Source organism: Pseudophryne corroboree, chromosome 11, assembly GCF_028390025.1.
Source record: "Pseudophryne corroboree isolate aPseCor3 chromosome 11, aPseCor3.hap2, whole genome shotgun sequence".
In the NCBI taxonomy this organism is placed as follows: Eukaryota; Metazoa; Chordata; class Amphibia; order Anura; family Myobatrachidae; genus Pseudophryne; species Pseudophryne corroboree.
In genome coordinates this window covers 354,602,627-354,628,656 of record NC_086454.1, presented here as the reverse complement: position 1 = coordinate 354,628,656, position 26,030 = coordinate 354,602,627, and the positions used below count along the sequence as shown (strand labels likewise).

Below are 26,030 nucleotides of genomic sequence, written 5' to 3'. Positions count from 1 at the left end.
GTACAGAAAGCAGAGGTCAGTGTTACATGCACCATCAGATGCTGTGTCCTCTATGCTGCAAGGTGCCATGTATACCTTCCCCCGGATCCATATACCACCCAGCGCTGTACAGAAAGCAGAGGTCAGTGTTACATGCACCATCAGATGCTGTGTCCTCTATACTGCAAGGTGCCATGTATACCTTCCCCCGGATCTATATACCGCCCCGCGCTGTACAGAAAGCAGAGGTCAGTGTTACATGCACCATCAGATGCTGTGTCCTCTATGCTGCAAGGTGCCATGTATACCTTCCCCCGGATCCATATACCGCCCCGCGCTGTACAGAAAGCAGAGGTCAGTGTTACATGCACCATCAGATGCTGTGTCCTCTATACTGCAAGGTGCCATGTATACCTTCCCCTGGATCTATATCCTGCCCCGCGCTGTACAGAAAGCAGAGGTCAGTGTTACATGCACCATCAGATGCTGTGTCCTCTATACTGCAAGGTGCCATGTATGCCTTCCCCCGGATCTATATCCTGCCCTGCGCTGTACAGAAAGCAGAGGTCAGTGTTACATGCACCATCAGATGCTGTGTCCTCTATGCTGCAAGGTGCCATGTATACCTTCCCCCGGATCTATATACCACCCAGCGCTGTACAGAAAGCAGAGGTCAGTGTTACATGCACCATCAGATGCTGTGTCCTCTATACTGCAAGGTGCCATGTATACCTTCCCCCGGATCTATATACCACCCAGCGCTGTACAGAAAGCAGAGGTCAGTGTTACATGCACCATCAGATGCTGTGTCCTCTATACTGCAAGGTGCCATGTATACCTTCCCCCAGATCTATATCCTGCCCTGCGCTGTACAGAAAGCAGAGGTCAGTGTTACATGCACCATCAGATGCTGTGTCCTCTATACTGCAAGGTGCCATGTATAACTTCCACCGGATCTATATACCACCCAGCGCTGTACAGAAAGCAGAGGTCAGTGTTACATGCACCATCAGATGCTGTGTCCTCTATGCTGCAAGGTGCCATGTATACCTTCCCCCGGATCCATATACCGCCCCGCGCTGTACAGAAAGCAGAGGTCAGTGTTACATGCACCATCAGATGCTGTGTCCTCTATACTGCAAGGTGCTATGTATACCTTCCCCCGGATCCATATACCACCCAGCGCTGTACAGAAAGCAGAGGTCAGTGTTACATGCACCATCAGATGCTGTGTCCTCTATACTGCAAGGTGCCATGTATACCTTCCCCCGGATCTATATACCGCCCCGCGCTGTACAGAAAGCAGAGGTCAGTGTTACATGCACCATCAGATGCTGTGTCCTCTATACTGCAAGGTGCCATGTATACCTTCCCCCGGATCTATATACCGCCCCGCGCTGTACAGAAAGCAGAGGTCAGTGTTACATGCACCATCAGATGCTGTGTCCTCTATACTGCAAGGTGCCATGTATACCTTCCCCCGGATCTATATACCGCCCAGTGCTGTACAGAAAGCAGAGGTCAGTGTTACATGCACCATCAGATGCTGTGTCCTCTATACTGCAAGGTGCCATGTATACCTTCCCCCGGATCTATATACCACCCAGCGCTGTACAGAAAGCAGAGGTCAGTGTTACATGCACCATCAGATGCTGTGTCCTCTATACTGCAAGGTGCCATGTATACCTTCCCCCGGATCTATATACCACCCTGCGCTGTACAGAAAGCAGAGGTCAGTGTTACATGCACCATCAGATGCTGTGTCCTCTATGCTGCAAGGTGCCATGTATACCTTCCCCCGGATCTATATCCTGCCCCGCGCTGTACAGAAAGCAGAGGTCAGTGTTACATGCACCATCAGATACTGTGTCCTCTATACTGCAAGGTGCCATGTATACCTTCCCCCGGATCTATATACCACCCCGCGCTGTACAGAAAGCAGAGGTCAGTGTTACATGCACCATCAGATGCTGTGTCCTCTATGCTGCAAGGTGCCATATATACCTTCCCCCAGATCCATTACCACCCAGCGCTGTACAGAAAGCAGAGGTCAGTGTTACATACACCATCAGATGCTGTGTCCTCTATGCTGCAAGGTGCCATGTATACCTTCCCCCGGATCTATATCCTGCCCCGCGCTGTACAGAAAGCAGAGGTCAGTGTTACATGCACCATCAGATGCTGTGTCCTCTATACTGCAAGGTGCCATGTATACCTTCCCCCGGATCTATATCCTGCCCCGCGCTGTACAGAAAGCAGAGGTCAGTGTTACATGCACCATCAGATGCTGTGTCCTCTATGCTGCAAGGTGCCATGTATACCTTCCCCCGGATCTATATCCTGCCCTGCGCTGTACAGAAAGCAGAGGTCAGTGTTACATGCACCATCAGATGCTGTGTCCTCTATACTGCAGGTGCCATGTATAACTTCCACCGGATCTATATACCACCCAGCGCTGTACAGAAAGCAGAGGTCAGTGTTACATGCACCATCAGATGCTGTGTCCTCTATGCTGCAAGGTGCCATGTATACCTTCCCCCGGATCCATATACCGCCCCGCGCTGTACAGAAAGCAGAGGTCAGTGTTACATGCACCATCAGATGCTGTGTCCTCTATACTGCAAGGTGCCATGTATACCTTCCCCCGGATCCATATACCACCCAGCGCTGTACAGAAAGCAGAGGTCAGTGTTACATGCACCATCAGATGCTGTGTCCTCTATACTGCAAGGTGCCATGTATACCTTCCCCCGGATCTATATACCGCCCCGCGCTGTACAGAAAGCAGAGGTCAGTGTTACATGCACCATCAGATGCTGTGTCCTCTATACTGCAAGGTGCCATGTATACCTTCCCCCGGATCTATATACCGCCCCGCGCTGTACAGAAAGCAGAGGTCAGTGTTGCATGCACCATCAGATGCTGTGTCCTCTATACTGCAAGGTGCCATGTATACCTTCCCCCGGATCTATATACCACCCAGCGCTGTACAGAAAGCAGAGGTCAGTGTTACATGCACCATCAGATGCTGTGTCCTCTATGCTGCAAGGTGCCATATATACCTTCCCCCGGATCTATATCCTGCCCTGCGCTGTACAGAAAGCAGAGGTCAGTGTTACATGCACCATCAGATGCTGTGTCCTCTATACTGCAAGGTGCCATGTATACCTTCCCCCGGATCTATATACCACCCAGCGCTGTACAGAAAGCAGAGGTCAGTGTTACATGCACCATCAGATGCTGTGTCCTCTATACTGCAAGGTGCCATGTATACCTTCCCCCGGATCTATATACCACCCTGCGCTGTACAGAAAGCAGAGGTCAGTGTTACATGCACCATCAGATGCTGTGTCCTCTATGCTGCAAGGTGTCATGTATACCTTCCCCCGGATCTATATCCTGCCCCGCGCTGTACAGAAAGCAGAGGTCAGTGTTACATGCACCATCAGATACTGTGTCCTCTATACTGCAAGGTGCCATGTATACCTTCCCCCGGATCTATATACCACCCTGCGCTGTACAGAAAGCAGAGGTCAGTGTTACATGCACCATCAGATGCTGTGTCCTCTATGCTGCAAGGTGCCATATATACCTTCCCCCAGATCCATTACCACCCAGCGCTGTACAGAAAGCAGAGGTCAGTGTTACATACACCATCAGATGCTGTGTCCTCTATGCTGCAAGGTGCCATGTATACCTTCCCCCGGATCTATATCCTGCCCCGCGCTGTACAGAAAGCAGAGGTCAGTGTTACATGCACCATCAGATGCTGTGTCCTCTATACTGCAAGGTGCCATGTATACCTTCCCCCGGATCTATATCCTGCCCCGCGCTGTACAGAAAGCAGAGGTCAGTGTTACATGCACCATCAGATGCTGTGTCCTCTATGCTGCAAGGTGCCATGTATACCTTCCCCCGGATCTATATACCGCCCAGAGCTGTACAGAAAGCAGAGGTCAGTGTTACATGCACCATCAGATAAACACTCAGCCATTGTCTCTCCGCCCCCTGCGCTTTGTCCCGGATTGCCCTAACACAGCTGAGAGTGGAATCAGAGGCTCTATAAAGTGTTCTGTGCTATGGTAATTCTCATTTACCAAGTCCAGGTGTACACTGCCTGTGGCCTGTTTCTGCTTTTTGTGTAGAGGATTCCTCTGTGATTACAGTATTGAAAAACGAAACAGTGACTTGCGCCCTAGCTGCAGCTTGGCACTCGTCCAATAGAACACCACTTCCTTCTTAGATATACAGATACATATGATGAACGATCTCCAAGCGCTGCTACATAAAACTCGAAATCCTTATATCCTGGGAATTTTCTAAGAAACAGAATATAACACCATATATGAGAAAGTCCTCAATCTGTTTGTTGCAATCCTGTTCTGTCATGGAGACTAACCTTGTTCACAAACCCTATGTTCCCATAAAGGTTTCTTTCAAGAGTTTCTCACTTCTTCCATGCACTATACAGTTATACCAATGGCATCCATCCATCAAAACATGGCTTACCTTTATAAGGAGCCCTATATGCACCAAAAGGTATCTTTAGCGCTCCTTCCTTCACCGGGATTTTCCTGTATTCCAGATATAGCCTTTCATGCAATATTAAAAATCCAACTGCATGTTCTCTCATTAAAAACACAATTTATTTTCACCCAACAGTGAAAAAAATACAGAACAATAAAAACAAGGAACCCCCTATCGACAGGCAAGGCCACTTCCACTCATACCCCTTAGATGGAATAGGGGATGTGTATACACCGCTAAGATAATTAGTAGTTATACTCAATCTCAGTGGATGTCCACATAGGTGGTGGGATTCAAGCCTGGGGTCCTTCTGTCATAAATCCAACGCGTTTCGGATGTAAATCCTTCCTCAGGGTGTGATTTTGGAAGTGACCTTCTCGGTCTTATATACCCACTAACCCTCATCACATGACAGTGTTCACCAATAAGATTCCAACAATATCAAATCATATGTTTTTACATGACTGACTTCTCTCCAATCATTAACATATATATAATCTGCATATATCCCTAACAATGATTTTAATTATTCCAAAAATTCATTTAAAATAACCCTAAAAACTTTAAATTCATATTAATTGGCTATATCTAAAACCCGGTTGTAATCCAAATGTATTCCATCCTTATATAATAATGTTCCAGTTCCTGGATTTTATTGTCCTTATATTATCCAGGTCAAGCAGCATCATTCTCCTCCTTCAATGACGTAATATCCTTTTCCTAGTTTGTTTCACCCGTTGCCTTGGATTCCGCACGTACATACTCTGTGTTGTCATAGTGTCATCTCCTCCCCGCTGTTGTCCTGGTTACGGGGAGTGTTTACTGTGATTAGGGAACATACGTCATCCCCTCCTCGTCCGCCCTGTGGTTGAATCGGCCGGGAGGTTCCGTATCTTACGCGACTTCCGGAATTTGGAACGCAAACCGGAAGTCGACATCTCGCCGCTATGGAACGCATACCGCTGTTCCATATATCCCATTCAGACATAGGAGGAAGAGACAAAATATCAATTATGTTGTTCATGATACCATACTCATTTCAAATGATATTTATATATCTCTATTCTTAATTGATACATCAGTAACATTCATTCCCTATAAAAACCAGCATATTTAGCACCAATTACGCATTCTCCATACCATATAAATATACTCATAATTTAGAGGAACCATTTGGTCTCAAAATCCATGTTGAGACCATTTGGATGTAATGTTTTTAATTCAAATATTTTTCTCATTTCTGCCTTCGCTAATCGTTCCTCATCATCATTTCTTCGCCAATTTGGACTTATACACATAATGGCACAGAAATTCACAAGCTGATTAATATTGCAATTGTGCACATTTTTAAAATGAAGTGAAACGTTATGCGTTTCTAGCCCATTCTTTATATTTCTGACATGCTCTGCCATGCGTACCTTCAGTGTCCTTGTGGTACGCCCCACATATTGGGACCCACATGCACACTGTAATAGATATACACAGTTTTTTGTGGAGCAAGTCAAGAAATCCCTAATCGGATATACTTGTTTGGTATACGTAGAAGTATATTCAGTGATCTTATTCCTTTTATCCTTACAGGAGCGGCACATCTTACATGAGCCGCACCTGTAAAATCCTTTGGATTTGATCCTTGTTTGCATTTTTGGGACCGCTATAACACTACTGACAATACCATCTTTTAAATTTCTCGCTTTCCGATAAACAAATCTAGGGCCTTTAGACACATATCCTTCCAGTGAGGGATCTCTAATCAAAATGTCCCAATGTTTTCTTACTATCTTTTCTATCTGTTTATGCTGACTATTGTATCCTGTGACAAAGGCTACTTCATCATTCCTCCTATTTTCAGTAACCTTAACTTTTTTGATGATATTAGTGCGATCCAGATTGGTCCCTACTTTCCCAGCTAATTCATATGGTGGTTGCTTGTAAACTCAATGAATGAGTTGCAATCCGTATCTTTTACAAAATTGCTGGTTTTAAAAAAACCAGCAATTTTGTAAAAGATACGGATTGCAACTCATTCATTGAGTTTACAAGCAACCACCATATGAATTGGCTGCGGAGCATTCCAATGAGCCAATTCCACCGCATTAGAAGAAACTGTACGGATATAGAGGTATATGAACAGCAGGCAGATGTTTTGCAGGAACATCTGTTGGAAAAAGGATATGCCCCCCAAGTAATAGAAAAAGCTAGGAAAGTAGGGACCAATCTGGATCGCACTAATATCATCAAAAAAGTTAAGGTTACTGAAAATAGGAGGAATGATGAAGTAGCCTTTGTCACAGGATACAATAGTCAGCATAAACAGATAGAAAAGATAGTAAGAAAACATTGGGACATTTTGATTAGAGATCCCTCACTGGAAGGATATGTGTCTAAAGGCCCTAGATTTGTTTATCGGAAAGCGAGAAATTTAAAAGATGGTATTGTCAGTAGTGTTATAGCGGTCCCAAAAATGCAAACAAGGATCAAATCCAAAGGATTTTACAGGTGCGGCTCATGTAAGATGTGCCGCTCCTGTAAGGATAAAAGGAATAAGATCACTGAATATACTTCTACGTATACCAAACAAGTATATCCGATTAGGGATTTCTTGACTTGCTCCACAAAAAACTGTGTATATCTATTACAGTGTGCATGTGGGTCCCAATATGTGGGGCGTACCACAAGGACACTGAAGGTACGCATGGCAGAGCATGTCAGAAATATAAAGAATGGGCTAGAAACGCATAACGTTTCACTTCATTTTAAAAATGTGCACAATTGCAATATTAATCAGCTTGTGAATTTCTGTGCCATTATGTGTATAAGTCCAAATTGGCGAAGAAATGATGATGAGGAACGATTAGCGAAGGCAGAAATGAGAAAAATATTTGAATTAAAAACATTACATCCAAATGGTCTCAACATGGATTTTGAGACCAAATGGTTCCTCTAAATTATGAGTATATTTATATGGTATGGAGAATGCGTAATTGGTGCTAAATATGCTGGTTTTTATAGGGAATGAATGTTACTGATGTATCAATTAAGAATAGAGATATATAAATATCATTTGAAATGAGTATGGTATCATGAACAACATAATTGATATTTTGTCTCTTCCTCCTATGTCTGAATGGGATATATGGAACAGCGGTATGCGTTCCATAGCGGCGAGATGTCGACTTCCGGTTTGCGTTCCAAATTCCGGAAGTCGCGTAAGATACGGAACCTCCCGGCCGATTCAACCACAGGGCGGACGAGGAGGGGATGACGTATGTTCCCTAATCACAGTAAACACTCCCCGTAACCAGGACAACAGCGGGGAGGAGATGACACTATGACAACACAGAGTATGTACGTGCGGAATCCAAGGCAACGGGTGAAACAAACTAGGAAAAGGATATTACGTCATTGAAGGAGGAGAATGATGCTGCTTGACCTGGATAATATAAGGACAATAAAATCCAGGAACTGGAACATTATTATATAAGGATGGAATACATTTGGATTACAACCGGGTTTTAGATATAGCCAATTAATATGAATTTAAAGTTTTTAGGGTTATTTTAAATGAATTTTTGGAATAATTAAAATCATTGTTAGGGATATATGCAGATTATATATATGTTAATGATTGGAGAGAAGTCAGTCATGTAAAAACATATGATTTGATATTGTTGGAATCTTATTGGTGAACACTGTCATGTGATGAGGGTTAGTGGGTATATAAGACCGAGAAGGTCACTTCCAAAATCACACCCTGAGGAAGGATTTACATCCGAAACGCGTTGGATTTATGACAGAAGGACCCCAGGCTTGAATCCCACCACCTATGTGGACATCCACTGAGATTGAGTATAACTACTAATTATCTTAGCGGTGTATACACATCCCCTATTCCATCTAAGGGGTATGAGTGGAAGTGGCCTTGCCTGTCGATAGGGGGTTCCTTGTTTTTATTGTTCTGTATTTTTTTCACTGTTGGGTGAAAATAAATTGTGTTTTTAATGAGAGAACATGCAGTTGGATTTTTAATATTGCATGAAAGGCTATATCTGGAATACAGGAAAATCCCGGTGAAGGAAGGAGCGCTAAAGATACCTTTTGGTGCATATAGGGCTCCTTATAAAGGTAAGCCATGTTTTGATGGATGGATGCCATTGGTATAACTGTATAGTGCATGGAAGAAGTGAGAAACTCTTGAAAGAAACCTTTATGGGAACATAGGGTTTGTGAACAAGGTCAGTCTCCGTGACAGAACAGGATTGCAATAAACAGATTGAGGACTTTCTCATATATGGTGTTATATTCTGTTTCTTAGAAAATTCCCAGGATATAAGGATTTCGAGTTTTATGTAGCAGCGCTTGGAGATCGTTCATCATATGTATCTGGATTCCTCTGTGATGTCTAACCTGACAATAATCACCTATATACACACACACATGCAGTTGTGACCACAGCACCACCTTGTGGCCGTAGAAAGGGCACACAGGACAAATGACAATCCTACACATGAACATAGGGCTACTGCGATCAGATCTGAATTAGGCTCTAAAGGCCCGTACACACTGGCCGATATATCGGGCGTTCTCTCGTCATTCACAGATGTATCGCGTAGGCCCCGCAGCACCGCCAACTGCCAATATATCTACCGATATATTGGCGCGTCGCTGTGTGTGTACGGGGCGGTCGGACGACCGCCCGTACATATGCTGCGGCGGCCGGCGGTAATTGACAGTTGAACTGGGCGGGTGTGTGTACACGCCCGCCCAGTTCATGACGTCTGTCCCCGACGTATCGGGCAGTGTGTATGCTCAACACACTGCCCGATCCGTCCATAGATATATCTGCAGATCAATTGTACCCACCTTTAGACTGTCGAATTTATTGGTAACAAAGAAACGTTGATAATACAGTACACAATGATAGTTACATGGGCAGTAGATGTTCCAGCTGACACACATTAGCTTTTACTCACTGTGGTCACTGTCCTACTCATTTAATAACTAATCTGATTGAAGTTATTGCAACTGTGGAACAGTGACGTATCCCGGGGTGGAGGCGGGATATGGATTGTGCGGATTTCCTGCTAGACGGCGCATCACAAACACATAGTGTGTGTGTGTACGGTCTTCCAGGCACAGATATTCCATCTGGACAGCCAGTATTGCAGGGGGACACAGACTGACAATTGTGTAACTTTTGTACACTCCATCGAGGTGACGCTACTTTGTGTTACTCTGTTGTACAGTGCTGTGGAATACATTGTGTGTGATAAATGATCACATTTTCTTCTGTTAAATAACACAAGTAATAGACAGAGCTGTTGATGTCCCCGCAGGATTTGCAGATGGCTCCTGACATGTTGTACTGCATGCAGCTGCTGGAGCAGGCCGGGATCTGCGTGGTTCCTGGGAGCGGCTTCGGGCAGAAGGAGGGAACGTACCACTTTAGGTAACGCCTGTAGTCCGCACCTGATTTACCTATCGCACGTGCTGCTAGTGTTTACACACTGTTTATTGTCCTGTCTTTGTAACTGACCTGAGACTCCTACATATCGTTTTATGTCTCGCCCCAGTTTACCAAATGTGACACTCTATTTGCAGAATGACCATCCTGCCTCCGACGGACAAGCTGCAGCTTATGTTGCAGAAGATAAAGGACTTTCACCTCCGCTTCCTGCATGACTTCTCCTAAACCCTCCGCCGCAATCCGCGGGCGGGTCGACGCCTTGAACTGTTCAACCTACTAAAAGTATTAACCCTTTGCCGACAGGCGGCCCTCCGTGTTACAAATCGGGGGGGGGGGGAGGGATTTGTCAATCTGTGTTTGTCCCCGGAGCGGTTATTTGTTGGGTGGTTCAGGGAAGCTGATGCTCGTTTTTATAAATACAAGTTTTATTCCTTTTCTAGAACAGATCGTGTCTTAGAAACTTTTATACTCATTAAAAAAAAAAGCAGTTTGGGCTCCTCGCAGTGGGGTATTCTGATGCTGATATGCTGACCACCTCCAAGGGGGGATCAGAAGGGGAAAAACTCTTGTTCATGAATTTCCGTATGAATACAGATGGTGATAGCGGGGCCTCACGATCCTTCTGACTTTTTGGGTTTTAAGCAGGAGGTATCTTTGAATGGGTTTGTACTCGCACAGACCATCTAAGGCTACGGCCTCCCCCACACATAGCGGCCAAGCGGGTCCCGCTGAACGGAACCCAATTGGCCGCTATGTGTGGCTGTAGCCTAAAGAGATGGCTTCTCTGTGGTGGTGCCATTAGTGGACACACCTAGGGATACTGTACTTACCTTTTATTGGAGGATAAAAATGGTCTAAAGGCTCTTCCATTGGGGTGTTTCATGTGCTACACAGGGAGCAATAATTGTAACGTTATCGCATACTGAGATGCAGATATTTGGGGGGGGGGGGGGGGGGGGTCAGGGCACCTTTACAGCAGGATGTGCTAAGCCAAAATGAGGTCAGACAACTGCAGTTTTCAGCGGTTTCACCATATGCTGGCGTTTATATCAAACTACAGAAAACAAAACTTCCTGGAGCGCGCACTCGCTAGGCAGCGCCTCTATAGGTGGCATTGCTTATAGGAAAGCCTATGGGCTTGTTTTCATATAATTCCCCCAGAGGTATCCAGTAGGACCCCTGCAGTGTCTCCAGCGGCTCACTCCTGGGTAGATGGACTCTCTGGTTATAAACCTGGAAGTCCTCATATCACAATGGCGGCTCTCCTCGGATATGCTGTCCTTTGCGTTTCTGTTTGTAAGTGTACGTGCATACGGCATTAATAAACGCTGATACGCAAGTGGCGGGATGTGTCGCATTCAGATCACGTTGCATGATACATCCCAACCTTTGTGAGGTATGATCAGTGAATGAGGTGACCCTCTTGGAATCTTGAGCACAAATATTGGCCCCAATCGCTGATTTATACACCAGTCATGTGTGGCCTTAAAGAGAATTTACTGTGCACGTATATAATATCTCCAGTATTTTCCATAGAGATGTTTGTGCCAAAGTGTTTATATCGTCAAGATCCTGATTCCTCTTCCTTCAGCTGTGAGGGAATGCCGGGAGCAGGAGTTTATTCTACCTCAGCTGTAGAGCATCAGCTCTTTACACGTTGCCTTTTACATGTCCCGGTCTCGTACCCAGAGGCGTTGAGGCTGCATCTACTAGTCCAGAGGAATTAAAGTTCTGCCCGTGTATGGGGTGTTGTACTCCATAGACCGGTTGTAAATTGCAGAATACATTCAGAGTTGATCGCTCGCTAGCTATTTTCTGCAGCGCTGCGATCAGATAGTCGCCTCCCATAGGGGAGTGTATTTTTGCTTTGTAAGTGTGCAATCGCATGTGCAGCCGAGCGGTACAAAAAAGTTTTGTGCAGTTTCTGAGTAGCTCAGGACTTACTCAGCCGCTGCGATCACTTCAGCTTCTCAGGTCCAGGAATTGACGTCAGACACCCGCCCTGCAAACGCTTGGACACGCCTGCGTTTTTCCAAACACTCCCAGGAAATGTCCAGTTGACACCCACAAACGCCCTCTTCCTGTCAATCTCCTTGTGATCGGCTGTGCGAATGGATTCTTTGTTAAATCCATCGCTCAGCAACGATCCGCTTTGTACCCGTACGACACGTCTGAACATTGCGGTATATGCGCAGTCCTGACCTGATTGCAGCACAGCGAAAAATCCTAGCATGCGATCAGGTTGTAATGACCCCCAATAATTGATATTTGTAGAAATGTTTTTGCACGTATAACAAGAATTGTGATAATTTCTTCATAAATGCGCTATCTACTTGCGCACTTCCAACATATCCGATCAAGTGAAGCGAAACTACCTCAGAAAAATAATGATGTAGAAAGCCCGCTGTATAGTTTTATTGCTTTTTTTTCAGCTCTTTAAGATCAATTTATTCTGTAAAACCAGTAGTAGTTGCATGCTGCAGGCTGCCATATTTATAAGAGAGTCAGCTACGATATTTCCGTTGCTGATTTGTACTAACAAACACATTGAGCTTTATACACTGCTCAAAAAAATAAAGGGAACACTTAAACAACACAGTGTAACTCCAAGTCAATCACACTTCTGTGAAATCAAGCTGTCCACTTAGGAAGCAACACTGATTGACAATCAATTTCACATGCTGTTGTGCAAATGGAATAGACAACAGGTGGAAATTATAGGCAATTAGCAAGACACCCCCAATAAAGGAGTTGTTCTGCAGGTGGTGACCACAGACCACTTCTCAGCTCCTATGCTTTCTGGCTGATGTTTTGGTCACTTTTGAAAGCTGGCGGTGCTTTCACTCTAGTGGTAGCATGAGACGGAGTCTACAACCCACACAAGTGGCTCAGGTAGTGCAGCTCATCCAGGATGGCACATCAATGCGAGCTGTGGCAAGAAGGTTTGCGGTGTCTGTCAGCGTAGTGTCCAGAGCATGGAGGCGCTATCAGGAGACAGGCCAGTACATCAGGAGACGTGGAGGAGGCCGTAGGAGGACAACAACCCAGCAGCAGGACCGCTACCTCTGCCTTTGTGCAAGGAGGAACAGGAGGAGCACTGCCAGAGCCCTGCAAAATGACCTCCAGCAAGCCACAAATGTGCATGTGTCTACTCAAACGATCAGAAACAGACTCCATGAGGGTGGTATGAGGGCCCGATGTCCACAGGTGGGGGTTGTGCTTACAGCCCAACACCATGCAGGACGTTTGGCATTTGCCAGAGAACACCAAGTTTGGCAAATTCGCCACTGGCGCCCTGTGCTCTTCACAGATGAAAGCAGGTTCTCACTGAGCACATGTGACAGAGTCTGGAGACGCCAAGGAGAACGTTCTGCTGCTTGCAACATCCTCCAGCATGACCGGTTTGGCAGTGGGTCAGTAATGGTGTGGGGTGGCATTTCTTTGAGGGCCGCACAGCCCTCCATGTGCTCGCCAGAGGTAGCCTGACTGCCATTAGGTACCGAGATGAGATCCTCAGACCCCTTGTGAGACCATATGCTGGTGCGGTTGGCCCTGGGTTCCTCCTAATGGAAGACAATGCTAGACCTCATGTGGCTGGAGTGTGTCAGCAGTTCCTGCAAGACGAAGGCATTGATGCTATGGACTGGCCCGCCCATTCCCCAGACCTGAATCCAATTGAGCACATCTGGGACATCATGTTTCGCTCCATCCACCAACGCCACGTTGCACCACAGACTGTCCAGGAGTTGGCGGATGCTTTAGTCCAGGTCTGGGAGGAGATCCCTCAGGAGACCATCCGCCACCTCATCAGGAGCATGCCCAGGCGTTGTAGGGAGGTCATACAGGCACGTGGAGGCCACACACACTACTGAGCCTCATTTTGACTTGTTTTAAGGACATTACATCAAAGTTGGATCAGCATGTAGTGTGTTTTTCCACTTTCATTTTGAGTGTGACTCCAAATCCAGACCTCCATGGGTTAATAAATGTGATTTTCATTGATAATTTTTGTGTGATTTTGTTGTCAGCACATTCAACTATGTAAAGAACAAAGTATTTAATAAGAATATTTCATTCATATCAGATCTAGGATGTGTTATTTTAGTGTTCTCTTTATTTTTTTGAGCAGTGTATAACTCTTGTAGCCTATTTGTAACAAACCTTTTTAGAATAGATTTATGTAGAAACATAGAATTTGTTGGCAGATAAGAACCATATGGCCCATCCAGTCTGCCCTTTAGGGTCAGAGTATTAGGGTCCGTTTAGGGGTTTGGATTAGAGATTAGGGTTTAGTGGATTGGGTAAGGGATTAAAGTATCTGGGTCAGAGTATTGAGGTTGGTGTAGGGGATGGGGTTAGAGATTAAGGCTAGTTTAGAGGATTGGGTAAGGGATTAGGTTATCAGGGTCAACATTTATTACATTATCATGATCAGGAGTGATAATGTGCCCTCTGGTGTATTACATTTAGAGTAATAACTTCCAAAGGAGCAAAATTGCTTCTAAATTCTTATACAAGCGTCAGTAAATTTACTAAAGTGCAAGTGTCGCCCATAGCAACCAAATTCCAGCTATCATTTTTTTTTTAGACTGCACCAGAAATTATAGCCAGAATCTGACTGGGAGGAGGGGTATCAAATCTTGGAGAGAGATAAAGTACCAACCAATCAGCTTCTTTGTCATTTTTATAAACATAGACTGTCACATGACAGAAGCTGATTGGTTGGTACGCTTTTTCTAAACCCAGACTTTAGTAAATTTACCCCGCAGTCCACGACGCAGAGCTGCTACCAGTCTAGAGGGCTTGGGTGATGGCCTGCGCGTGCCGTGTAGTGTTCCAGAGAGATCAGTCTCAGGGCTGCTGTGAGGTCGGGGGTCTCTGTACCCTGCTCATGGGTGTTCTCCTAACATCCTTTCTTTTTGTAGAATGTTTCTTAGTAGAATCTCCGTGCGCGGTGTGGAGTGCAGTGGCTTCGTTCCCTGCGTGGCGCGAGGTGGCACTGCCATCCGATGGGATCTCACCGTACAATCATATTATGTCATTCTGATGATTTGTTTCTACTACTAGACAATAAATATAATATATACCATGCCTTTGTGCGGATTATTCTTTATGCGTTCTGCATGGCGGGTTCAGCTGACGGGGACAACTGCGCATCTCCCAGCGGAGCGTCTACGCTCTGATGAAGCAGCAACAAGACAGGGCTCAGGCGGCCTGTAGCTGTCCAGCGGTTGAACTAGAAGTCTCAGCAATGCTTCATTACAGCAGGTTCGGCAGCAGCGTTAGTATAGAATGTATTTCCAGCGTTGCATGTGGCAGGTTGGAGGCCGTGTGCTCCAGTAGATGCCCAGTCTAGGGAATACAGTGTGCCAGAGCTGTGGGTATGGGCATACAGCTCACCATCATGCCCTGCCCTAACTCTGCACCATTAAGTGACCACATTATATTGTCGTTATTACAAACTGACCGTAATAAGCCAGCAACAGTCACCAATGAGGTGTAATAATTGATAAAGCTAAATATTTATCGTATATAAAACACTTTAAGAGGTCTAAGAACACTGTACGCTATCTACGTAAGAAGTACCGTAAGGGTACGCAAGTTGCGTAACGATCGCTCAACCGTAGTCGAGACGCTCAAGCGTCACGTTCGCTTACGGCCCAGAGATCACAGGCAGGCACGCTATTGGCTGCCGACTAACGTAATGATTCGCTATAGCGTAGCGGACGCTCGGGACCACGAGGAGATCACCAGCGGTGCAGACGCTTATAACGTTAAACCTTTATATCTATACCTTTAACAACGAAATATACAGTAAACCTTAGTGTGGTGACAGAGTGTAAGTGCAACCTGGTGTAACCTGATTAACTACAAAGCTGCTTGAGCGTCACCGACGCTCAGGGAATACTTAACACTATAAGAAATACACAGATACCTGGGCTTAGGGTCCAAAACCTATTATATGTATTATGACTATTATACTTGCAAAAGAATCACAGTACAAAGCATACACTACAATATAACATAGACTAACTAACCAGATAACTACACAGGAAATACAATACAATACAATTCAATACAATCAAGGGAAAATAAGGGAGAAAGAGGGGAGAGAGAGATGGCTTACAATAACATCAAGACAATATGATTGCGGAGAAACACTTACGCGCAAGGGGAAACGATCGCATGCGCCTCGATATCCAGCTCCCGATTATCAGCAATGAGAACCGTTGAAGAGAGTGTACTGGATATGGTCGGCCTGCCTATTTATGCCCCACACACAATACAATTCAATGGTCCCTACAATCTCATTGTTCATTGGACACAGGAATTCGGCTTCGCATTATAACAAAAGGTCATAGGTTGATTCATACAGGTGGGCTGTGACTGCTTCCAACTGTTCAGGTGGGTGGGATACTGGGTTTCCCGCCGCATGACTAAGTAAGAACAAATAATAGTAAATGGACATAAACTTCTTATGTCCATAACTATTCGCACGAGCGATTAATCCGCTCCAAACCAACACCGGAATATTGCTATTTAAATACTCTTCCGATGGGTACCAAACACCACTGTATGACCCCTGTTAGACCCTTCGTACAATACAAAGAGGGATCTCTCTGTTCAGGAACATGCTATGTTAACTAAACTTTCAGTATCTATCAAAGGGACCATGATCTACAAATTACATTATATAGTGAAAATATGTAATGATTGAGTCGCACGCTACGATCGCATAAACTCTACCGTAAATACGCATACCATGCGCCTGCGGGTGCCCGCGACTGTGAGTATGCGCACGTACGGGAGAGCGTACGCATGCACAGCACGGACCTGTGTGAGGTGCAAATATGGTAGTGTGCATAGAGATATTTTTCTGACTTTGACAGTCCACCCTTTGGCAGTCAACAATAACTGCCACTTCCTGAAAACATTTCAAAAAGAGAAAAATATATGTTAGGGGTTAATACATTTACATGGTTGGGTAAGGGAGGAGAGGAGATGGTAGGAAAAGGGTATGACCTAGTGAGATAGCAGAAGCATGTGTGTATGAATCCGTGCTTGGGGGTCATGTATCATCGTGCCGTACGTGTTTTAAATCAAGCTTCGAGGTATTGCGAAGTATACATTTGAATTCCTTCTTATCCCGTGGTACGGGTCTGTGGATGGGCTGTCAAACTTTACCGAGCTCTTTTTGGCTTTGGTTGTAACAAAATGGGGGAGCACATTTTAGTTGATGATACATGAATGGGGGAGATATGTGATTGCTGATATCTGTGCCTGTATTCCCTATCGACTATGTGTGTCATTACCTGAGGGTTGTAGAGATGAAGATAAAGAACACTTATGGAAAATGCAGTGGTATTCTATGTCAGGTTAATGTACATCTGTCGGTTGAAGTTTTGTTCGGTATCAGTTGAAAGTCGTCTTCTTTGCGCTGTTTTGCCCATTAGGTGCGAGCAAAAAGCTTTGTCAATGCCATTAGATTTACAAAAAAAATGTTGGGCTAGCGTAAGTTTAAGAATTCTAGGGAAACTGGGGATCCATGGCAAAGTTCATCAAATGTCCGTATCTACAGTGGTCAAAACTTCTTCTTTGGTCAATCCGTTGTCTGTATAGCGTCTCGTCAACTTCCTTGTCCAAGTGGGTCTTGTTACCTTGGAGAAAACGGAAAAACAGGTGAAAGAAACGGACCGTAGAAATCGCATTTTCATCACATCATTGTTTCTACATTTGGGTCATAAATCAAGTCCAGGTTAATTACAGTTTCCTCACTCCTTAAACCCATTACCCTTGTACTTTGTTTGCACTTCATTAAAGCCTGACCGCATCTAAATATCAAGCCAATTGATATGACAACACCTAAGATACATAGGAGAAACTTCCCAACATCCATTATGACTCCTTGAGCCCAGTCTCCTAAACCGGAGAACCAATTTCGGGGGTTCAACCATGACACCCAACCAGTCAGCTCATTACCTACAGCAGCAAGAGTGAGATTGTGTTTTCGGCGAAATTCCCACTTTAATTGGAGAATATCGTCCATCTTTTGGTCTATGACCTCGACCGGATCCTCGGTGCTATTCGTAATATATGTGCAACATTTCACGCCGTATTGTGTTGCCAGTGTGACACAATATCCGCCTGTCACTGCTGTGAGGTAATTGAGAACCATTCTATGCTGTACCAGTTCTGTTTTGTAAGCCTGAAGTTCTCTTCCAGTATACCTAAACGTGTCATCATACATTTCAGTGATATTATCTAACAAATTTGCGAGCGCCGATATGTATTTATAATTCAGCACTCCTCTAGCGGTGCGGGTGAAATCTAACGCGATTAAGAATTGAATCCCGGTGGATTCACTTATCAGATCAGAGGCCGGATGCTCTGTCTTCTCTATCAGGTGCCTTTTAACAACGTGCTCGTAATGGGTGTGAGTATAAGGAGCTTGGGCACCACGGTGTATGTCTTTCATTTTGTCATGTGACACAGTCATTACTTCAGGCAATACTTTTCCAATATAACACAATCCTTCAGAGTTTGGGGCAAGCCACTTGTACGCCTTTCTCCCGCATATGAAATATGCATCATCGGGGAGAACATATGGGACGGAGTAGGACATAACCATATTACACACCTTCCATGTGAAATCTCCTGACCCTAATTCTTCCATCTGCTTAGTACACGTATCAGGTTGTACGATATGTGCACAGTATCCTGGTGATACTTCTCCAACTCTCGTAATTCTATTTCCTAAGGTGTACCTATACCGGAAAGATTTTCCTCTACTGGCTATGTGGCGTACAAGCTCTGTATCTGTAGGCATTCTATCTGCTCTATGCGAAAAGGTCATGGTTTGGTTGCTCCATGACACTTCCCAATTTCCTGGCTTTCGGGGATTGGAGATGTTGAAACATAATAGGGACCTATCCACGTGGTATTGGTGGAGCTTCAAACTAGGAGGGCTGGAGATGTTAAACCTCCTGTCCACCGGTCTCCCACCACTTAACTCAAGTACCTCCCCTAACGTTAAAGGAAATGGTACTAGCCCTGATTTGCTATGACCTTGAGGTACTTGAGAGCATACCCAACAATCTGTTTTGTTTAACACACTACCCACTAAGGAGTGATAGTTACTCAATGGATGCCGGTCCATATGGATATTAAAACTGGATTGGCATTTCTTAATGCACCCATCCTCAATGACATTGTTACAGAGCCTACAGATACAGTTTTCTTCAGCCAACAATCCTTAAAAGAAAAATGTTTACAGATAACATGGCTGCTGGATCGTTTCCGGTACTCGCCTTTGCTTGGTGATTGGGTTGCTATTGGAAATTTACACCTCCGTCTCAGTCATCAGAACCTTTCTGGATCCTTTCTCGACCTCACTGGTACTCTCACCGAAACAGACTGCTCTGGTCAGCATCAGGGTCAACATGAAAATCCATATCACAGTCTCTTGGGGCAAGTCCATCTTACAGGAGGAGAAAAGAAGAAATTTGTAAAGGGGGTATAAGAAAACAGTTTGTGGGGGAGAGAACTTGTTACGATAATAAGTTCTCTAGTCTTGTAGTTCTTCTTGTTCTGCTGTCATCTCAAAGGTGCTATCTCTCAGTCTTCCAAACGAACATTCTGGTGATGCAATATTCCTTCCTAACCAGCGATCTTTCTGTAAGGAGCAAAAATCTGGCATTACCATTGGTCCAACTGAGGGGTGACATACCATCTTTAAACCATGAAAACATGAGTGAGAAGAGAGAGAAAAACGAAAAAGAAAAAAAAAACAAAAGAGATAGAGAACAATTCATATGCATATATATTTTACATAACTCGACAATAACCATCAATAGGAAAAGAGAAACAAAGCAGTTTTAAAACATTGTCAGCATTAAGAAAACATTGTCAGATTATCAGGATGTCCTATCTACGTGTCAAATGGTTTCCTTGAGCAGTCCCTCCCCACCAGCACCTGCATTACTCCACTGTCTGTATCTGGCCAGAATACATTGTGGCGGATAGGTCATGCTGGGGTTTGGTAGACTTCTGCAAGGACCAAGCGGATATGCAATGTTTGAATTCTTACCAATAATCGTCAGAGATGGGGATAGAAAAAGAAACATTTCACAGATACATTTACAACTTTTCACCCGGTCATTCCTGTGTCTTTAGTGAATGACCTCCCAATTTATTAACCGTTACCTCAGGCTTACCATCAGTCCTAATAATCACCTTTCCTGACTATATCTCATGGGTGTGGGCCAAAATTCTTCCTGTCTGATCTCTGATTATAATGGTGTGTGTTATAATTTTGCTCATTTCTTGGTCTAGGGGGTCTGACTTTATGTGGGTTATTACAGTTGCTGGCATAATGCCCTTCTCTTCTACAATGATAACAAATCCTTGGCTTTCTCCATGTGCTAGGGGCCTGGGATTCCGGTCGACTTGATGCATCCTCTAGTGCTTGGATGTTCAGTGCCATCAACCGCTCTCCCTGCGCTTCCCTGGTTCTTTGGATATTTCGGTCATGCTCGATAGCGGACTCTCTTAATGCCGCCACCGAGATACCTCTCCAATGTGGTATGGAAGTTTGTACCCTAATTTTTAGTGTGTCTTTTAAGTTGTTCATTAATACGGACACAGCTACCTCTCTGTGGTGTACATTAGTTTCAATGTCATCTATACCAGTGTACCTAGCCATATCCTGCAGAGCCCGGTGAAAATACTCTGATGCGGATTCACCTTCTTTTTGTTTTATTGTAAAGATTTTATTCCACTTTACTACTGTAGGAAAATATTCTTTCAACTGTAGATTGATTCTTTTTACATTATCTTGGTTATACTCGTTTGTTAGTGGCACTTCCTCATCTAGCTTACAATCAGCGATAAATTTCAATGAATCAACATCGGGGGGTAAACATGCCATTCAAAACTGTCCTCCAATCTTTGTTATTTGGCTCTGCAGTGTGTCCTAGCACTCTAATGTATCTTTGACAAGCAACTAAGTCTTTCCTGGGATCAGGAAATTCAGACAGAATTGTTCTTAATTCTGTTCGGGAAAAAGGGCAGTACATGGCGATGTTCCTGACGGGGGTGACTCCTGAAGAGTCAGTTTTCCCATTTGGTACTGCAATTACCCTGACAGGATTAAGTCCAGTAACGTCATTCTGAATTGATTCTACAATATGAGGTACATTTGTTTGTGCGTAATGTATAATACCATACGTACCTGTGGACACGACCTCACCTGACCCTCCATTAGGGGGTTTGTTTACAGTCTTTACCGATTGGGTCGCGTCCACCTGGATGTCTTGTGTGATGGCTTCTGGAAGAGGTGCCGACATCGTTCTGGGTTCACTTTCTTGTTGGTGTTCCTGAGGAAAGTTTAACATGGGGTGCGACTTGCATGGGTTAATAGTTGTACATTCAACAGTATTACAATTAGCATTGTTACATTTATTACACTTATTCTTATCATCTATACTACAGTTGCTAAGAGCGTTTTTATTGTTCACCCTTGTGCTTTTCTCCGCAACCATAATCCCCTCCATTGCCATGTCTCTCCTCTCAAGATGAAAGTTAGGTAAGTAAGTTACATTTCTCTGCATGTCACTTTCCTGTAGCCATATCTGCAAACAATCATAATGCTTGATTCGTCTCTTTGCTGATTTAATGAGACATATCCTTCTCCTTAAATTATGCAACACCTCTGAGTCAAAACTACCTATCCCGGGAAATGGTGCCTTATCCCCCGCAGTCATTCGTGTCCATTCATCACAAAAGGTCTCAGTGTGGGGACCATATTTCCCCCACATTACTAACCGAGCAGACCCTCGGGGTCTGCAAGCCTCTGGAGTCTGAATCCTGACTGCCGACTGTCTCTTTGTCGTGCACTTGGTTTCCATTGTGGACCTTTTTAACACAGAAAAACTCCCTAAAATGCACCAAACACAGAAATCTACGTTGGAAATCCTTAAAGCTCTTCCACTGAACTTCTTCTGCTCCGGGTATCTCCGGTCCGCCTTCTAGCAGACACGTGTAGCCGTTGCAGGCCCTATCTTTAGAGATTTTCCTGAGAAAATTCCCTTCCTTTTTCTTTACACAAATCACGCTTGCATGTGCTCCCTACAACACGTATGAGGGCAAGATATACGACCTCATATCACGTTGCGTTATTGGTCACACATACAACCGTGCGGTCCAATCGTACCACTTATAGACACTTGTTGCCCATAAATGGTAGGATCATTGGAGTCTCCCTACTGTGCTCCAAAACAGCCAGAGCGTAACACAACGAAAACTTTATCGCACTCTGTTGCACGTTTTCACTTCAGGCCGTGCTCATAAACCACACAGATCACAAGGTCCACAAAGCGGGATTTAATACCGTTTTATCACATAGACCACAAAGTCCACAAAGCGGGATTCAATACACTCATACCGTTTTCAACCCACTATCATTCTTATAGTTTTCTGATCAGAAAAAATCATTTCCCGTAGTCTGATAGCTCTCCCCAGAGGTATTACAGTAAAGTAAGGTATTTAAACTAAGTTTTGGAAAGCTGAAATCAATTTGTGCTATTTATCGCTTTGCGTTATTTACCGTGTTGCTCTACTTATCGCCTGTTAAAATCAACTTGTGGTTTGAGTTACGTGGGCGTACACAGACGCTCCGTTGCGTAATATGGTCGGCCTTTGGATTGTGTACGCAAGTCTTTGTTAGAGACACGTGTACGCAAAGCAAAGATCCACCGTAACACAATTTATACTTTTATCAATGTAGATGATCCTTGATCATCTACCACACACCACACTGACTTCGCCTTATCTCCCAGGCAAAAACTGTGTGTTTGTCTACACTTTAACTATATTACCTCTATTCTTAAACGATGAAATAACGGCAAATCTCTTTTAGCACGTTTATCAACTATAAACCTGGCAAACAGGAGAGTGATATACGAAAATACACAAATGGAAAAGAAATGCAGATATATATGTGTGCGTGCGTGTGTACGCAAGACAGAAAAAATAAACAGTTTTAAAAGACACTAGCGTTTTGCTCTTACCTCCGGTTCCCGGATTCCTTCAGCACCCTTTACCTAAGCGAAGCAGACGCTTATCCCGTCAGCACTACGAGGGATACAACCTCCCGCCCTTTGCTGATGGATAATGTCTGCTGATATTACCTAGTGCAGATATGTGAAGGACTGGACGGCCCCCAATTGATAAAGCTAAATATTTATCGTATATAAAACACTTTAAGAGGTCTAAGAACACTGTACGCTATCTACGTAAGAAGTACCGTAAGGGTACGCAAGTTGCGTAACGATCGCTCAACCGTAGTCGAGACGCTCAAGCGTCACGTTCGCTTACGGCCCAGAGATCACAGGCAGGCACGCTATTGGCTGCCGACTAACGTAATGATTCGCTATAGCGTAGCGGACGCTCGGGACCACGAGGAGATCACCAGCGGTGCAGACGCTTATAACGTTAAACCTTTATATCTATACCTTTAACAACGAAATATACAGTAAACCTTAGTGTGGTGACAGAGTGTAAGTGCAACCTGGTGTAACCTGATTAACTACAAAGCTGCTTGAGCGTCACCGACGCTCAGGGAATACTTAACACTATAAGAAATACACAGATACCTGGGCTTAGGGTCCAAAACCTATTATATGTATTATGACTATTATACTTGCAAAAGAATCACAGTACAAAGCATACACTACAATATAACATAGACTAACTAACCAGATAACTACACAGGAAATACAATACAATTCAATACAATCAAGGGAAAATAAGGGAGAAAGAGGGGAGAGAGAGATGGCTCATAATAACATCAAGACAATATGACTGCGGAGAAAACTTACGCACAAGGGGAAACGATCGCATGCGCCTCGATATCCAGCTCCCGATTATCAGCAATGAGAACCGTTGAAGAGAGTGTACTGGATATGGTCGGCCTGCCTATTTATGCCCCACACACAATACAATTCAATGGTCCCTACAATCTCATTGTTCATTGGACACAGGAATTCGGCTTCGCATTATAACAAAAGGTCATAGGTTGATTCATACAGGTGGGCTGTGACTGCTTCCAACTGTTCAGGTGGGTGGGATACTGGGTTTCCCGCCGCATGACTAAGTAAGAACAAATAATAGTAAATGGACATAAACTTCTTATGTCCATAACTATTCGCACGAGCGATTAATCCGCTCCAAACCAACACCGGAATATTGCTATTTAAATACTCTTCCGATGGGTACCAAACACCACTGTATGACCCCTGTTAGACCCTTCGTACAATACAAAGAGGGATCTCTCTGTTCAGGAACATGCTATGTTAACTAAACTTTCAGTATCTATCAAAGGGACCATGATCTACAAATTACATTATATAGTGAAAATATGTAATGATTGAGTCGCACGCTACGATCGCATAAACTCTACCGTAAATACGCATACCATGCGCCTGCGGGTGCCCGCGACTGTGAGTATGCGCACGTACGGGAGAGCGTACGCATGCGCAGCACGGACCTGTGTGAGGTGCAAATATGGTAGTGTGCATAGAGATATTTTTCTGACTTTGACATAATACAAGAAAGTGATTCCACCTTTATTTCTCTTACGTCCTAGAGGATGCTGGGGTCCACAGTAGTACCATGGGGAATAGACTGGTCCACTAGGAGCCATTGGCACTTTAAGAGTTTAACAGTGTGGGCTGGCTCTTCCCTCTATGCCCCTCCTACTAGACACCTGAAGCAAGTGACAGCGGGGGAGAACGCAGTTCCTGCACCAAGTGACAGCGGGGGAGAACGCAATTCCTGCACCTGAAGCAAGTGACAGCGGGGGAGAACGCATTTCCTGCACCTGAATCAAGTGACAGCGGGGGAGAACGCAGTTCCTGCACCTGAATCAAGTGACAGCGGGGGAGAATGCAGTTCCTGCACCTGAATCAAGTGACAGCGGGGGAGAACGCATTTCCTGCACCTGAATCAATTGACAGCGGGGGAGAACGCAGTTCCTGCACCTGAAGCAAGTTACAGCGGGGGAGAACGCAGTTCCTGTACCTGAATCAAGTGACAGCAGGGAGAACGCAGTTCCTGCATCTGAAACAAGGGACAGCAGGGGAGAATGCACTGCACTGACTACACCACAGCCCCTGTATAAATACAGCGATGCACTGCACTGACTACACCACTGCCCCTGTATAAATACAGCGATGCACTGCACTGACTACACCACAGCCCCTGTATAAATACAGCGATGCACTGACTACACCACAGCCCCTGTATAAATACAGCGATGCACTGACCACACCACAGCCCCTGTATAAATACAGCGATGCACCGACTGCACCACAGCCCCTGTATAAATACAGCGATGCACCGCACCACAGCCCCTGTATAAATACAGCGATGCACTGCACTGACTACACCACAGCCCCTGTATAAATACAGCGATGCACTGACCACACCACAGCCCCTGTATAAATACAGAGATGCACTGCACCACAGCCCCTGTATAAATACAGCGGTGCACTGCGCTGACTACACCACAGCCCCTGTATAAATACAGCGATGCACTGCACTGACTACACCACAGCCCCTGTATAAATACAGCGATGCACTGCACTGACTACACCACTGCCCCTGTATAAATACAGCGATGCACTGCACTGACTACACCACAGCCCCTGTATAAATACAGCGATGCACTGCACTGACTACACCACAGCCCCTGTATAAATACAGCGATGCACCGACTGCACCACAGCCCCTGTATAAATACAGCGATGCACCGCACCACACCACAGCCCCTGTATAAATACAGCGATGCACTGCACTGACTACACCACAGCCCCTGTATAAATACAGCGATGCACTGACCACACCACAGCCCCTGTATAAATACAGAGATGCACTGCACCACAGCCCCTGTATAAATACAGCGGTGCACTGCGCTGACTACACCACAGCCCCTGTATAAATACAGCGATGCACTGCACTGACTACACCACAGCCCCTGTATAAATACAGCGATGCACTG

General features: G+C 44.8%; 1 protein-coding gene across 1 annotated transcript in view; it reads left to right on the top strand.

Annotated features, from left to right (window-relative positions):
• Window positions 1-10,415, top strand: part of GPT2 (glutamic--pyruvic transaminase 2) — a 58,318-nt gene extending 47,903 nt beyond the window's left edge. Inside the window, exons 10-11 of the mRNA XM_063946012.1 lie at window positions 9,843-9,955; window positions 10,108-10,415. Of these exons, the coding sequence (XP_063802082.1) occupies window positions 9,843-9,955; window positions 10,108-10,198 (204 nt within the window). The 3' untranslated portion in view covers window positions 10,199-10,415. The remainder of the gene's footprint in view (window positions 1-9,842; window positions 9,956-10,107) is intronic.
• The last annotated feature ends 15,615 nt before the right edge of the window (window positions 10,416-26,030 follow it).